Source organism: Procambarus clarkii, chromosome 12, assembly GCF_040958095.1.
Source record: "Procambarus clarkii isolate CNS0578487 chromosome 12, FALCON_Pclarkii_2.0, whole genome shotgun sequence".
NCBI classification, from domain to species: domain Eukaryota; kingdom Metazoa; phylum Arthropoda; class Malacostraca; order Decapoda; family Cambaridae; genus Procambarus; species Procambarus clarkii.
In genome coordinates this window covers 36292950-36310954 of record NC_091161.1, presented here as the reverse complement: position 1 = coordinate 36310954, position 18005 = coordinate 36292950, and the positions used below count along the sequence as shown (strand labels likewise).

Genomic DNA, 18005 nt, shown 5'->3' with positions numbered 1-18005 from the left:
CCAACTTCAGATTATTCTTAATGTTTTATAAATGACCCTTTAGACCACTATACGTGCTGTGTGAGATCTCGTCATCAGTATGACCTAGATTTTGCCTAGTGGAAGCTAATAGATCAGCCATACATTTCATGTTCTCTCCTGAACCCATGTATGACTGACCTTCCTGTGGGGTGGGATATGTTGGATGAGCTGGTAGCTGTTTTTTTATCTACACTGTATAACATTATCATACACAATAGGGTAGCAGCACATTACTGTAACAAGCATAGATATATACAGCAAAAACAAACATTATTCGAACTGAGTGAATTCAAACTGAATTTCAGTGATTCAGTGCTTAGCTCTTAAGAAAATCAGTGTTATTATTTTGAAAAAAATTAATATTTTTTGTAGAAGCAGGTATTTTCTCTCCTGATTCCGTGTATTACTAACCATCCTGTGAGACGGGAATATTAGATGAACTTATAGCTAGTTTTTTATTTACTCTTTGTAATCCATCATATAGACTTGGGTAACAGCACATTGCTGTGTATACCTAAGCTTGTTAATAAAGGACAAAACAAGTATGCTGCCATGGCATGCAAACCCTGGTTGAAGAAATTCAAAACAAAACTTGAAAAGGTATTTATATATAAAAAAACTGGTTCTTGAGCTAAAGGGACTGAGTTATGAAGGAAGAGTTGGACCTCATTACATTAGAAGAAAAATCTGGTAGGTATAAGTAGGGTGTACAAGGTACAAAGGGTAATTGAAATAGATATAGAAACAACGGCTATATTAATGCCATAACTAAACAGGAAACATGTAATCAGTTCACAGTAATCACATTATCGTGATACGTCAATGAACACATCTACACAACTGGATTTGTTACTTGATATATCACGATAATGTGATTTCTCTCTGCATTGAAAGAGGGGCGTCAGAGGTAGAACTACTGGACGACATAACCAGAGTGCATGGGGGCGTAATGTGTGAAACCCTAGTTTGGCTTCAGTGGAAACCTCGGGAATCCAAGTGGGAGTAGTTTTGCAATTTTGATTGACCAGATTGCAATTCTTTTGACCATGTCGTGGAGCCGTCGACTCGAGCGTGCCGGGAACACCCAGCCCATGGGTTCGAACCTTCATCACGACGCCTGTGGATTTGTTCATGGATCAGTAACAGATGTCTGGTTGTTTTCTGTCTGAAGTTTCGTAATTGAGGGGAATTAACTAAAGGACGTTTTCAATCATAAATCAACACGGTTTCCATGCCTAAACAAGGAAAAACAGGCCGTCCTCCAAACATCTCGTCCTCGTCTAGGTTCTGTTGGCGATTATTTGTATTTGTAGTATGTGGGTGAAGCATTTACAGCGTTGTGGTTCGAACAAAATTAGTCAGTAAAGAACTCGTTCTGGAAGTGTTCGAGCGAAATCAGTTGCAAGTCGTGTAAACCGTTTTGTATTCATAAACAGGGGGTTTGGCAGGTGCATGGAATCACTTTTGGGTCTTTGTTTGGAGCTGCTGGATGTAAAGGACTTTGGTCGAGGACGGGTTGGGAAAAAGAGTGGATCCACAGCATTAAACCACTGATCTAAATGTTAGGGCTAAAGAGCCGATTCTCAACCCCATAAGCCAGTTGAGTCGAGTACAATTAGACGCGTACTTCATCCAAAACTTAAAGCTTTGCCAACAGATGCAACACATTCGTTCCTGCACGGTACAAGCCTCTGATAAACTGTCTGGCCTAGGAACATAATTCATGCAATATAAATCTTGTATACAATACACTGAAGTCGTATCTTCATTAACCAAGTTCTGAGCCTTGAGCTGCATATTGAGAAGAGAATTTTAGTGAAGATTGTGTGGTGAATAACTTTGGGTTCTTCATTAATTCCATTTACAAGTTTCCGTTCCGAAGAATATGCAATGCTGCGTGTCAGAAGCATTCTCCATGGTTCTATGATTCATAGACAATGGTTCTTTAGATCCAGATTCCAGTCTGCATTTATCTGTTGTCTACAAAGATAAAAGGCAAACATTAACTGCATTCCTTCAACAGGAAGAACTGCTTATTACTAACCCAATCATCTCGTTACGTTTTGGGACATCGTATTTTCTATAATTCGTCTGTTAATATTGCTCCTAATGAATCACTTAGAAAATTAATGAAGAACCTTTTGTCCACGTTTCATGTTTTCAGAATATATTATTGCTTCGCTCATTTTTAACCTCAAAATATTTTAATATGGCACTACAAATATTTTTTTCTTAAATATTACATTCATTGTAAAGAGCATCATTACAGGCATCTTAACAACGAATGAGGTTATGACTCGCTCTGTTAAGGGCCTGGAGTCATGGTTATTTATTAAATGTTTTCAGAATTTTATTTAATTGCCATTTAGCCTTTATAACAATCATCTGGGAACACATGCCACCAGGGATTTGAAGGCCTGTTAATTCACCCCCGGCCCCTTCATTCACCCCGGGCCCCTTCATTCACCCCGGGCCCCTTCATTCACCCCGGGCCCCTTCATTCACCCCGGGCCCCTTCATTCACCCCGGGCCCCTTCATTCACCCCGGCCCCTTCATTCACCCCGGGCCCCTTCATTCACCCCGGCCCCTTCATTCACCCCGGCCCCTTCATTCACCCCGGGCTCCTTCATTCACCCCGGGCCCCCTTCATTCACCCCGGCCCCCTTCATTCACCCCGGCCCCCTTCATTCACCCCGGCCCCCTTCATTCACCCCGGGCCCCTTCATTCACCCCGGGCCCCTTCATTCACCCCGGGCCCCTTCATTCACCCCGGCCCCCTTCATTCACCCCGGCCCCCTTCATTCACCCCGGCCCCCCTTCATTCACCCCGGCCCCCTTCATTCACCCCGGCCACTTCATTCACCCCGGGCCCCTTCATTCACCCCGGCCCCTTCATTCACCCCGGCCACTTCATTCACCCCGGCCACTTCATTCACCCCGGCCCCTTCATTCACCCCGGCCCCTTCATTCACCCCGGCCCCCTTCATTCACCCCGGCCCCTTCATTCACCCCGGCCCCTTCATTCACCCCGGGCCCTTCATTCACCCCGGGCCCCTTCATTCACCCCGGCCCCTTCATTCACCCCGGCCACTTTGGAACCTGGTAGACAATGTGCGGTTTTTGGACAGTGTTCTATAGATTATTGATTTATTGTATTTTGACGGGGAGACATTTTAACTTATTAAAAGAAACTCCTTACCGACCTTGATTGTAAAGAACAAATGTGACATAACCAAGCCGGCAAAGATGGATACCGTTCTGGTCTTTCTCTGCCCCCAATGTTTGTCCTGTTTTACTCCAGACTTCCAGCTTCTTGTAGCTTTCAGTTGATGAGTGTTCACAACGCAGTTTACACACCACTCAATGAAGATATTTCAAACAATCGCCTGTGCTGGGCAGGCCCATGAAGCAAGCAAACTGTACTACCTGATACACCACAGACTATGAAAAGTCGACCTATTCCATCCCCGCCACCATCACAATCCCATGAACATAGGCCCCATCCCCAGCCTTCAAAGGTTCATAAATCTTACACGGGAGCATGAGGTCAACGCCAGAGGGAAGCAGATCCCTGGCTCTGCTCAATGTGTACCTCACCTGCTGGGCATCAGAGGCATGTTAGACCAGATACTAGACGCAGCGGTGGTCGACAACCCTCCCATCCCCCGCTTGTTTAGATATGAATTATTAGACACCTTAGTTTAGGTATGTTACTGCAAGATGACAGTTTTGTTACTACACCAAAAACGGTTATGTTACTAAAGGAGGATTGTTTGTTACGGTGTGAAGTCTTAACAGACATGCTCAGTAACACATTAACGGTATGACAGTCAATGATATTGTAGATACGTTTTGACAGTGTGGTTAATGCCTTTAGTGAAGTTATTACAAAACAGTAGGATTACCTTTTGTTTCTCTTTGTATGTACTGTTCTCTTAAGATTGTTTAACAATGTTACAAAGTTATTCTAGCATAGTATGTTATATAAACTATTAGTTTTATGTGCATGAAGTTATATACTAAAAGTTACAAAATAGAAACATTGACGATTTTGTTATACAGGTTAAGTTAGGCTACGAGTATATTTAACATAAAGACGAGTGCTTAGCGAGTTTTTCTCGCTAAGCGTTCGTCTTGATGCTTAAATGATGGATAGTAATCCTAATTATTTACGATCACCGTTCCCTGGTTTATTCCCAATTTTTATATGATTTACTAGTTTCCATGTTACTTGGATTTTTTTTTGTTCCAAACTCTACTATTTACAAGTCCAGTTGAGCACCATTTCCCACGTTTATTCTAGTAACATAAAATCTCCGACATGCAAACATTACTGGGCACAGAAGCCTTAGACATTTACGCCAGGATGAGCCTTTCTTCAATTATATCTGTATTATCTATCTACAACTTTTAGGCATCCATTATTTTGATCATTGACAAATAATAAATACAGATAATTCTAAATAGATTGGATTGTTATAGACGTGTTTGCGCGCCTGCACGTTAGTTGCTATGAGGGAACTTTTGTCCTGGGTTTGATACAACGCATCAGTGTTAGGGGAAGAGATTACACGATGGTGTCATGTGTATTTTGAAAGGTTGTGTCTTACGATGTTGCCTTGTAGAGAATAGTTTGAGGACTCCGTATTGTATGTTGAAGGAGTAGTGAAGAGTTTTATGGGGTCATGTAAGTTGTCTTCCGGTTCATTTAGTACATAGGCGGCTTGTCATTTGGTGAGCTGGCACCACGGACCCTAGGTCAGGTCGCCAGCGAAGCCACCTCTCCCAAGTTTACCCCTAAGGTAATATTTCCATGTATAAGTGTACCACTTGCTTTATATTGAGAGTATTGTATTAACTGGGGCTTGTACCAAGCTATTCACTAAGCAAGAAATACGTAGTAGATCTTTTCAAAGTGATGGAAGAATCAGAAGGATGTGATAATGAGTTCAGAGTATTGGCACTTGTTGGTTTGGCACCATAGCAACGAGTCGCCCTCAGCTCAGGTCAAGATGTTCTCTCAGTCAGCTGTAGACTTGCCACATGCTCCCTTGTTTATTAATTCATTAATTTAGAGAATTTCATGTTACTATCAGTAATTTTATTCAATAACTACTTTGTTCATTTGCCTAAGTAATTAACTATTATTTAAGTGTAAAGATTAAATCCCTTTAATTGGCCAAGTGCAGATGATTTAACTTTGTTAAGGAACTGTGTCAACTAGTTGGCAACCAGCTAAGGTCGGCCTGCTTGGGAGATGAACGAATTTGAGTAGTGTGGTTTTGGCGGCCAGAGGCAGGAAGGTGGGACCACTATCCCAAGGAGGCCAGGGCAGGAAGGTGGGACCACTACCCCAAGGAGGCCAGGGCAGGAAGGTGGGACCACTACCCCAAGGAGGCCAGGGCAGGAAGGTGGGACCACTACCCCAAGGAGGCCAGGGCAGGAAGGTGGGACCACTACCCCAAGAAGGCCAGGGGCAGGAAGGTGGGACCACTACCCCAGGGAGGCCAGGGGCAGGAAGGTGGGACCACTACCCCAAGGAGGCCAGGGGCAGGAAGGTGGGACCACTACCCCAAGGAGGCCAGGGCAGGAAGGTGGGACCACTACCCCAAGGAGGCCAGGGGCAGGAAGGTGGGACCACTACCCCAAGGAGGCCAGGGGCAGGAAGGTGGGACCACTACCCCAAGGAGGCCAGGGCAGGAAGGTGGGACCACTACCCCAAGGAGGCCAGGGGCAGGAAGGTGGGACCACTGCCCCAAGGAGGCCAGAACATCGGCTGGGAGTTTTTACATATTTTAAGGTAAAGTCTTGTATCGAGTTATTAAAAAATGATTTTAATAAACTGTACTAAGTGCCTCAAGCCAGGAATCATTAAGCTAGGGATATGTGGTATGGCTAGCTGGGGTATAACCAAGGGCTACATACGCTTCAAGGAGGAAGATTTCAACAAACAAGTTATGGAAACGTTGGAAAGGAAATTAAAGGTAAAGGACATTGATGCAGAATTGCGAATTGTTGAAGGAGAGGAAGAGGAAGCGCAGATAAAGAAGATGAAGGAAGCTCGATCCAGAGCTTCTCTTGAGGTTATCTTGAGATGATTTCAGGGCTTTAGTGTCCCCGCGGCCCGGTCCTCGACCAGGCCTCCACCCCCAGGAAGCAGCCCGTGACAGCTAACACCCAGGTACCTATTTTACTGCTAGGTAACAGGAGCATTGGGTGAAAGAAACTCTGTCCATTGTTTCTCGCCGGCGCCTGGGATCGAACCCAGGACCACAGGATCACAAGTACAGCGTGCTGTCCACTCGGCCGACCGGCTCCAATCTAGGAGCTAGTGCCAATCCTGCAAAGACGCGAAAATCTGGTCGAGGTGGCCATTTTCCAAACAAGAACAAGTTTTAGTTTTGATATAATTTCACAAGACATCGTCACTGCTTTTTCAAATGGGTTTTTGTAATTTACTATTACATAATTTAAATATTTGATGGGATATTAAGCTAGTTTGAGCTAGGATTGTACATATTTTAGCTGTACACACAATCTTTTATAATTTATTGATTAGTTTTTATAGAATGACATTTACATTATTTCATTTGTTTTCCCTTTCAATTATCAGAGTCTAAGGAAATACAGATATTAATGAGGTACAAGAATAAATTAATACTGTTGGGAAAAAAATTACATTTTAGGTATATTTTAGGTGTAAAAATATCTTACATAAAATAAAGTAGCCGTCACAACTGCAAGAAAAATGACAGGTTGGATAAGAAGAACCTTTCACACTAGAGATGCTATACCGATGATGATACTTTTCAAGACGTAAGTGCTCTCTAGAGTGGAGTACTGCTGCACACAATGACAACCACTTTCAAAGCTGGAGAAATTGCTGACCAGCAGAGCGTGCAGAGATCCTTTACTGCTAGAATCCAATCAGTAAAACACCTAAACTACTGGGACCGACTTAAGAGCCTAAATCTGTATTCTCTTGAGCGCAGGCAGGAGAGATACGTAATAATTTACACGTGGAAAATAGTAGAGGGGCTTGTTCCAAACCTGCACACAGAAATAACACCACACGAGACCAGAAGGCATAACAATGTGCATAATACCCCCTGTTGAAGAGCAGAGGTGCAATAGGTACTTAGAGAGAACTATCAAAATCAGAGGCACGAGACTGTTCAACACGCTTCCACTACACATAAGGGACATAACTGGCCGATCCCTCACAGTATTCAACAGAGTACTCGATAAGCACCTTTAAAGAATTCTTGATCAACCAGGCTGTGACTCGTACGTCAGGCTGCGAACAGCCGCGTATGGAGCAGTAGCAAAAGGTAAAAGACTCAACATAACCCTAAACTGGATCCAATCTTATGTTGGAATACCATTAAATGATTATTTAGTGCTGGTGCTGCTCTTTGCACGGATAGTCAACAGGCATATTGGAGACTATTTGGACCAGTATCATCAACCCAAACTGACCTGTTTGCCATACAACAGACATTCGCATATGTGATCACACTAAATACCACTTTCGCGCACCAGGCGTGCGGTGCGCGCGTATGCACGAACTACTAGAAAATAAGAGAAAGCGAACTACAAGAGAAAATAAGTGAAGTGAAAACGATAGTGAAGGATACAGTACGAATTAGGAAATATTTTAATGAGAGAGGAACGATTAGCGTCGAGAGATTTAAAACAGAAGAGAGAGCGATAAAACGGCGAATAAAGGTGGTACACAGTGGTAGTGTGGAAGTTGATAACTATAGAAAAGAAATTTTAAGACAGCTAGACGATGCCTCGACACAACAGATACAGAAGCTGTAAGTTGCACTTGGAAATGTACAAAGCCGATGCAAATATTTTTTATTATATTATATCGAAATAAAGATCTAAGATCAGGATGAATTGGGGGTTTAATCAAAGCAGCACCAGAGAGAAACTCTTAGCGTTAATGTCAACATTTCAGCCCTATATAACTTGAGTTTAAGGTTAATTTCAATTAAGGTTAAATACCTGGCAGGGTAGGCCAATCTTAAGTGGGTGCAGGGCACTAACTAAACCTATAGACTAGATCTGTACAGCACTATTTACTTCGTTTCTACAGTTACACATTGAAAGTTTAAAAGAAAACATATTTTCTCAACAGAATACAATCAATCAGGGACCCCATGTCAAGGAGAGCAGTCCTCCTGTCCTTTAATGCCGTCTGAGTACCCGAGCATACTGCAGAGGGAAGCAGCCAGGAGAGTAGCAGAATTTTTTGACCAGAATAAACAAAATCAGACAAGACCTCAAACAAGCGGGAGTCCTCCATCCACATAATTACATTGAGGCGAATATCTACTACAAGCCGACAAACCTACACTCTTATCTTTTTTATCAATTCATTTACTCCCCCAGTAAAAGATCGCTCCCTCCCCCCCCCCCCACACACACACCTAATTTAAATGTATAATGACCCCTATTGGATAATCACCAGTCTAAAGAACCTTATATATAAAAAGAAAGCATTGTACGAAAGGATTGCAAATGGTGAAATCAATAACAATTTAATCCAATTGAATTGTTAAATCAAAATAAAGGATAGGAAAATGAAACTATGAACTTCGTATAGCAGTTCGTAAAGACAAATTCTAAAGTCACAGTTGTGAGGACGATGCAGTGGCGTGGTGGTGTCTTGGCGCTCCTGGATATTGTCAACTTATGCTCAACTGTTACAGTGATACCGTGCCTTTGTGTGTCAAGGAAATGACAGAGAATGTCTGCATAGGAGATAGACAGTCTTTCACTAGGCTTGAAGAACATGATTGATGATGACAGACAAATGATACCGGGCTATTTCAGGTAGCAATGACGAAAAAAAGGGCTATTTAAGGAAGGTGTTCACCGGCCCTACAGCATTCTGGAGTGTAATTTCAACAGTGATTCAGTGTAGACGCATTTGAGCGTCACCTTCATACGACAGGCTCATCACTTCACAGTCAGCATTTGGGCGATTGAATGAACCACCAGATGAATTGTGTGAGAACCAACGTTGCTGCTCCCAATCACAAAAGGAAGAGAGACTTCAGTTCAAGTTCTGACAATGATGGCGATTTGCGTTATGTGACCAAAGCCAACAGGAAGAACTACTCCATTATGAACTATCGAGAAAATAGGCTTCTACCGATGAGCACTCCAACTCAGACAAAATCCGCACAGCCAGTCGTCAAAAAGCAGCATGCCGAAGGCAAGTCCTCATACGGTGCTGTAGTGGACCTTTAAAAAAAACAAAAAGTACCCCTAGCTCAAGGTCAGATCAAAGCCAAATCTCAGAGGTTAATACATTGAGGCCCAAAGACGAGACAGCAGTAACGATTCTTAAAAAATTACAGGAACTTCGACGAACTTAAGCCTGGGGACAAAATAAGGAAAATCATCGTCCTTCACTATCCCCTGCACATGGTCCTAGATCACCTCGAAAAGCTGAATTATGTTGTGTCAGCAGAAAGTTACCAAGTAAAAGGCTTGAAGCAGGATACTCAAGTCCTTCTCACAGTAAGAGGACTGATCCCAGATAAGCTTGATCTTGACATTTGGGGCAGGTTCCAACAGGCCTTACACCCCCAGAGTCCCTCAGATGCTTTTGATGTCAGATTTGGACATCACAAGGACGGTTGCCAATGCCCAGTGAGGTGTGGAGTCTGCAGCCTGCCCCACAACACGAAAATTTGCATTGATAAACACCAGGCAAACCAGCCCATCCAAGCTAAGTGCCCATATTGCTCCAAGGCACACCTTGCCTGGAGTTTATGAGGCCACGAAAGGCTTAAAAGGATTCAAACGAACCACCCCACGCCTACAGCAGCGTCGAAACGCCAAACAAAACATACCTTCTCCCCTGCCTACACAAACAGCGTGGAGCTTACCAAGACTGAAGCAGGTAAAGGACTATCACCATGGCCTTCCACTAACAGCCATGGTGGAGGGTGTGAAGGTTTCCGTCCAGAACAGAGGAATGGCTGGGGGCCACAAGAAATCGTTCAACATAGTCGCCTGTCCACTGCATTCATTGAGCACACTCGGGGCAATGATGGCAAGAGTGTCAAAGTTTAAACTGATAAGGTCCAAAAAGTAAACAGGGCCTCAAACTTGCAACAGCAGTAAATAGTGCTCCCGCACAACTGGACACCCTCTGGCCAATGCTAAAGGCCTTGGTCAAGGAACTGGTCGAAAGTGTGCTGTCGAAACACTATCAAACAAACCACAGACTCTAAAGACAATTGAGCACAAGCTCAAGAAATTTGAGAAAACAATATCCTCACCTTCAAGAATGCAGGACAGGAGACACTCCTAAAAACAGGTAGAGTCCAGTACTTCTGAAATCTACCTTGAGTCAATTTCAGGTACACCAAGGTCCTCAAACTCCAGTTTCAACTTCCTTGGCGTGTTCATCAGACTCCATGGATACCACGGTAATATCAGCAAATTCCAACAACCTAGAGGACTATAAATCCTGCAGTGTAACGTGCAAGGGCTTCGTACACAATTGCAACACTTGCAATGCGTACCAGCAACCAAAGAAATAGACATCCTAATACTACAGCAGAGCTCGCTTCGAGACTGATTAGAACCTAAAATTTCATGCAATCGAAGCTTCTTCCTTCCATGGGTCAACGGGCAATCCAGGGGATGTGCAATCTGTGTAATGTGACCTGATCTCTAAGCCTATAACAAGCTCACCCGATTATGGAACAGGGGCAGAGGTAATGGGAGTATCCATTGAGCTCAGGCATGAAAATCTTGAGTTCATTGTTTACAGGTCTCCACGAGAGTGAAATATTTCTGTTATTTGGTCACACGACTACATCAACACAATCATTTGTGGTGATTTAAATGCCAATCATCGATTGGCACTGGGCTCGAACAACAAATGAGGCCGGCACTCACATAGGTCATCTACTAGACCAGCTACCAGAATACCAAATCCTAAATAAGAATGAACCCACCTACATTCAAGGAGGTAGATTAGATCTTACCCTCGTTTCCTCCCTAAGAGATGCAGCGACATGGTCAGTTGAGCCCTACACTCACAAGCGACCACTATGGGGTCCAAATTGATCTAGTTGGATCTACCCACCCCACCATCTGAAGCTTGCAACTTCGCATAAGCAAAATGGGATCGATTTCAAAACCGTATATCAGTGTGACATAGAAACTGAGAACATCATAGTTTCTAAATCCGAATTCATCATCCGAAAATATTAACCAACCAGAACAAGATTTTGTCGAAGTGATTCAAGATGCAGCCAACCATTCAATCCCACTGAAAAAAAAAAAACAGTCCACCAGATACCGCAAAGATCAATGGTACTATTGTGAATGTGGGAAAGAACTCATGCTCAACAGAACAAGAAAGCTATATAAAAAGAAGCAAAGTGACCGCATCAAGACCTTACTTTGAGAAGTCAAGGAACATGTGCATCAAGAGACCAGGCAAATGAAAGAACAAAAGTGGCTCGAATGGTTTTCACATCTGAATGAACACACCTCTGAGAAATGTGGTTGCAAATCCACTGGGCCAAAGGAAATAAAACACCTAAAGCCCCACACCCTAAAGATATGAATCGGGAAGCCGAAGTACTGGGAACCAGGTTTGCAGAATGAGCAGCCAGTAATCAGCTTTCACCTGATGTATCAGCAGTGCAGACAGGATTAAAGGAAGAAAGGTGCCGCAGAATCCTTACAGAATGTGCAGAAGTCTGACACTAATACCTCTTTCACACTGGATGAGCTCAATCAGGCTAAAAAAAAATTAAAGATACATCCTCAGGAGACGACTAAATAACCAATAAAAATTATTAGAAACCTCGGCCCAGAGGGAAACGCTGCATACCTTAGGGTAATTTAGCCTGGACTTCTCAAACTAGACCTACAGCTTGGAATAGAGCAAACATAGTGCTGAACCCAAAAACCCTAAAATCTAGCTAATCCAAGACCCATCTCTCTCTAAAGCTGTGCTGCCAAGACAGCTGACAGAATGGCACCCTACAGACTCGAGTGAAAAAGGGCCAAACTGCTTCAGGACATGTATGCCTATAGAAGAGGGATTGTCACAGTGTAATTTATTACAACTTTTAGCCCATGTTATGACTACACATACACCAATATGATCATACTGTGGCTGGTGTATGATGCATTCCAACTGTATAGATATCTAGGTTGATTAGCCTAGTATCACCAATATTATTGTATCTATAATCCCATTCTGAAAATATTCTAGTGCATTTGAGTTCATAGCTTTATGTTGTTTATCGTGTAAATACCATTATAGGTCTATTATGGAATGCTATATAGGACATGCTGGGTGTATAATGATGTAGAATGTACATTAATAAATACCCGAGGTATGACTAGCGGATATACTGTGAATTATCAATAACGTTTATTTATTTATACTTAAGTATAAAGTAGGGCCCGTTATCCCTAACTAGTTAAGTATGACTATAAGGCTAACTATATTAAGTATAACTAGGCCTGGTGGAACTGCTTCTATCAACAGGAGAAGAGGCGAAGGTGGGCCTCTGGCGCCTTAAAACCAGTTGCTTTGGGCAGATGGGATTCGTCAGCCTGGGAATGCAGCTGATCTAGAGGAAGAAAAACCACGAATTCAAACCTCTGTTGTCTTGCGGTTAAACACTCATGGGGAAAGGCTTCAGGAGTCAACCCTGAGGAAAAATCCAGAGCAGGAGTCCCTAAAGCAGTTTGCAGCTGTTTACAGCTACATTTTGGCAACTCCTGCGGCGACACTGGTGCCAGGCGTATCGGTGCCTGCCCTTCCCTTGGATCACATCGATGGCATGGAGAGGGTGGATCTGCTGCATGGGTAACAGCCGGTTCTTCATAATTACTGTGTAGACCTGTGCCGTGGAGAGGACACTCCAGCATCGCCTTTGCGATGGCTCATCATAGGAAGCGACAGTTACCGGTGATAAACCTACCACTCAACTGGCGTAGAGTGAGGCGCCAGGGTTTGCTTCCGTCGGTGGGAGAAATCATCCTATTTCATAGGACAGCTACCGCCCACCTCAAGCTGGGCAGCCCCCAGCCAATAAGGTGCTGTCCCACCATGGTCCGCCTGATCCATTGGGTGCGTGGGGCTTAGGACACACTCCAATAAGCGGATCATCAACCATGCACCAGGCAAAAGAAAAAAACAGAGCCACCCAGCTGTCAACTGGGCACGTGGAATGTAAGGACCATGACACCGGGTCTCACGGAAGATCTACTTGAAGTGAATGACGCCCGTAAAACAGCTGTGATCAACAACGAACTATGCAGGCTGCAGATGGACATAGTCGTCCTGCAGGAGACACGTCTGCCCGTGACTGGCAGCATATGGGAGAAGGACTTTATTCCCTCCAGGCAGGGAAAACCACCAGAGCATGGTGTTGGCTTCGCCTTGAGGTTGTTAGGTTGGTCCATAGTACCGCTTGGAGGGGTCTGCAAGGATCATCAAACTTCAGCTTCATACAGCAGCAGGAATGGTCAGCCTCATCAACGCCTACGCACCAACACTGACCTCCTCTACCGAAGCGAAGGAGTTCTATGATGACCTCGGCCTAACTCAGAGACATACCTCAACAAGAGCCAGTCTTCCTCCTGGGAGACTTTAATGCAAGAATTGGTTCTGATCACAGCTCTGACTTCCTGCCTGGACCAGTTTGGATTGGGAAGATGAATGAGAGTGGGCAGCGTCTTCTGGAGTTCTGCTGTCGTCATGATCTCTGCATCACCAATTCCTTCTTCGACACTAAGCCCCAGCACAAGGCTTCTTGGAGACACCCCAAGTCTAAGCATTGGCACCAACTCGACCTAGTGCTTACGAGGTGTAGCAATCTGAGAAGCGTCAAACTGACCCGCAGCTTCCAGAGCGCAGATTGTGACACCGACCACACACACTCGTCGTTTGAAGAGTAAAGTTCCAACCCCTGGAAAATCCACAGAGCAAAGAAGGGGAGGGGGGAAGACTGCGCATTAACATTAACAAGACCCGTGACCTTCACAAGGTGGAGGAATTCACTGCTGCGCTGCCCTTCCTGTACCACCCTGCAATAGCGCAAGTGAGGTGGTCACATCTCGGGGGCAGTATTTTCAACACTGCCATGTCCACCTTCGGTAAGAGGTAGAACAAGTCAGCAGATTGGTTCGAGGCCAGTGCAGAGGAACCGATACCCCTCGTAGAGGAAAAAAGACGAGCTCTCTCATCCTACAATAACCTACCTTCAGAAAGGAACTTACAGGCATTCCATACTGCCCGCAGTCGAGTTCAACAAACTGCGAGGCAGGCGCTTGTGCTAACGATTACAGGCTCCGACTCTGTTCCAGCATCCAGACTGCGGCCACTGTCGGCCACTGTTGACATGTACGAAGCGATCAAACAGGCAACAGGCCCTACACAAAACAGGACGGCTCCTCTGTAGTCAGCCACTGGAGAGATCATTAATTAAAGGCCGTGATCAACAGATGAATCGCTGGGTGGAACATTACTCCAAACTCTACTCCAGAGAGAACTAGGTCAGCGTAGAGGTCTTGGATGCAATCGAGTACCAGCCCATCATGGAAGAACTTTACCTTGAACCAACTGTGGGAGTAGTTGAGAAAGCACTGGATTCACTTCCCTCAGGGAAGGTCCCAGGAGGCGACGGGATTCCGCCTGAAGTTCTCAAGTGCGCTCGTGGAACACTTAAAACTGAGCTTCATGAACTTCTGTGCCAGTGCTGGAGGGAAAGTTTGGTTCCACAAGACACGAGATATGCAATCACCACCACTCTCTACAAAATAAAGGCGACAAGCGGTGTCAACAACTATAGAGGCATCTCTACAGCGTCTTCTGCAAACTCTTCGCCAGGAGCGTCTTGGTCAGGCTTCAGATTCTTGCTGAAAGAGTGTACCCCGAGTCACAGTACGGTTTCCGATCAGAGAGGTCGACCACTGACGGTGTTCTCCCTGAGACAGCTTCAAGAAAAGTGCAGGGAGCAGAGAAAATTCCTGTATTTCGCCTTCACTGACCTTACAAAGGCCTTCAACCGCGTGATTAGGGACGGACTCTTCAAGATCTTGGCCAAAATTGGCTGCCCACCCACCCTACTCAGCATGATACAATCTTTCCACAAGGACATGAATGGAACAGTCTTGTACAACGGCTGCATTTTCTGACCCATTCAACATCAACACTGGTGCATTCCTCCTCCAACCCTCTTCGGCATCATCGCGATCCTCGCCAAGCATGCTCTTGGAACAACCACAGAGGGCTTACAATAATTACAATATTCGTGCTCTAATTTTGGTGACAAGGAGTTCAGGGGGTATTTTAATGGGTAGCAAGTAGTTGGCTACTAGTAACTGGGGAAGGAGTGTCCCCGAATGTAAAGATGTTACCACCGTACATGTGGATTGCCGACATTACGTAGGCTTTGGCAAGGGCCATCATCTCGTCCACCTTCGGACTGTACATGGAGTGTGGTGTTAGTTGGTGGCAGGTAGATGCGATTACGGGTGTGGACTGCAGTTAGGCGCTGGGTTGAGGGCTTTGAAGTATAGTCTGGATGTGAGGTTGGGGGTGGAGTGGTTTGTGTGTGTGTGTGGGGTGGGGAAGACGTGCTCGAGCTTCTTGTGCTTTGCTTCGCACATTGCTCAGAATAGCCTTCTGTGACGATATCAAAATCATCTGTGGAGAGATGTGGCAATATCGATGCCATGTGTGAAAATGCACTCCAACTCCAATTCTTGTAGGTGTGATGAGGACATCATCTATTGATGAAGGTGTAGCAAGGTCAGCCCCATCTGTGGAATGCTCCTGATCATATTCATTTAAAAGGTGGATCAATGACAATTCATCACTGGTGAGGGTGGTGGTGATACCAACGCCATTTTTATTTATATACAGGAAGATATATTGGGGGTTAAGAGGGTGATAAGCCATAATCTCCTGCTCCCCAGCTGAACATGAGGGTTTGCATTTGATGTGGAGGAGTTAATCCCTGTAGATTATCATGACGGCATCAACTCTGACCTCGTGACTCGGTGACGGTTGACCTGTCCCCATGGTTAACTTGTACAGAGGTGTAACTTTTTTCCATTGTCTGCTGCCACCTGACTGGCGCCGCGCCTGTCGGTTGTTCATGCTCCACGTGGCTTGTTCATGCTGTTATGATGTTCATGATGTACTACTATGTACTGCTCTCTTGTTACAGTGATTGAGATAAAGAACCCGGTTACTGGCCAAGTAAGGCCATAACACCTTCCGTGTGAGCAATTGATTGTAGTGTACTAGTGGACGAATAGGCATAATAAGGGAGATATTAATAAGGTATTATATGTTTCACTGAATAGAACGCGAAATAATATATATAAATTGAACAAGTTTAGATTTAAGAAAGACCTGGGTAAATACTAGTTTGGTAACAGCGTTGTTGACTTTTAGAACAAATTACTGGGTAACAAGATATAGGAACTCTTGAGTTTGGGTGGATATAAATAGGAGCTGCTTCGTATGGACCAATGGGGTGTGGACTTCGTATGGATTTCTGCAGTTTCCTTCATCCCCATGTTCTTACGTTTTTATTCTTGTTCCCGATTTGTTCATGCTCTATCAAAATTATTCCATGATTGCGAGATTCAAACATACTGGAATAGTATACACACGGCTTTAAAAACGAATCGTATAACACCACCAGTAACTTCAGAGATTATTATTAATTGAATATTATGTCCGCTTGACCTTCACTATGCTTGTGAAAATATTTAGTTTAATATTTTAAACATTTTCAATAGATACTACTGTTGTTGTCAGTCTTTGAACATTATCAACAGCATTTTCATCATTAATATACGACTAGTAAAATCTCCCAGAGTTGTTTTGCTGATGTCTAATACCCTATTATATGAAACATCTGAATTTATGTTAATAAAACCAATGTTGTCCTCAATGATTTAAAACCTACATCATTTGTATACTTATCATACCTGCAATGTGTTCCTGCATTGTAACCCGAGCTCCCTCACACACCTGTAGCACCCTCGCACATACCTGTAGTTCCCTCACACACCTGTATACATATCATACCTGCAATGTGTTCATGTATTGTAACCTGAGCTTCCCCACGTGTTGCGACACAAGTGGTTTTAACAGCAGTGACCATGTGGAGGGCACGGTGGACATTACCTGTAGCTCCCTCATACACACCTGAAGCGCCCTTGCACACACCTGCAGCGCCCTTGCACACACCTGCAGCGCCCTTGCACACACCTGCAGCTCCAACACACCTACAACAGAAAAGCCCTTTTTAGTATGTTTCGAGCTTATTAACTAGTGCATAAAACTTTAAAATGTATATAAATCTATACAAGTACATATATGTAAGGGACATTTGCAGACATTCAGGAAATATAAAAGGAATAGAATACAGTTATAACCATCACCAAAAAGTATTTATATTGTGACGGTAAAGTGTTGGAGTGTTGATGTTCGGCAGTCCTCCAATGGAAGGTGGCAATGCCTGGTCACACTTACATAAAAAAAAGAGACTGCTTGCCTGTTTGTCTGTGGTAAGGTAATGGGAAGACACGCAAAACTCAAAATATAAACAATGAAATTTTAATTACTTGAGAAAACAAAATATGAACAAAGACAATCCCTTGGCTTACGTAAAATTCAAAACAAGTCAACAAACAAAACATGAATAATTAATAGATGTGAAATTTACTCTAAAACAAAATAATGTACAAGAAAATAATAATAATCAGGTGCTGAGAATATTGGCTAGATCTACCACCTCCCTTAGTACACGACAGCCAGGGCTTAGTCTATTAGAGATGTCAACTCCTAAGAGCACAAAGATATTCTGAGGATGGCGGCGTGAGCTGGCCCAGACGTCGACTCAGGTAGAGGGCGTGAGTGCAGGTGCTGTCGGCGATACACCAGCCAATCAGGAGCAGCAGG

General features: G+C 44.1%; 1 protein-coding gene across 1 annotated transcript; it reads left to right on the top strand.

Annotated features, from left to right (window-relative positions):
• The first annotated feature begins 14620 nt into the window (after window positions 1-14620).
• LOC138364009 (uncharacterized) lies at window positions 14621-15220 on the top strand. The gene has a single exon (XM_069323451.1). It carries the CDS (start codon window positions 14621-14623, stop codon window positions 15218-15220), a length of 600 nt encoding a protein of 199 aa, XP_069179552.1.
• Window positions 15221-18005: the final 2785 nt, after the last annotated feature.

Coding starts and splice junctions, on each gene's coding strand:
- LOC138364009 (XM_069323451.1), top strand. CDS start 14,621: ATGGAAGAACTTTACCTTGAACCAACTGTGGGAGTAGTTGAGAAAGCA.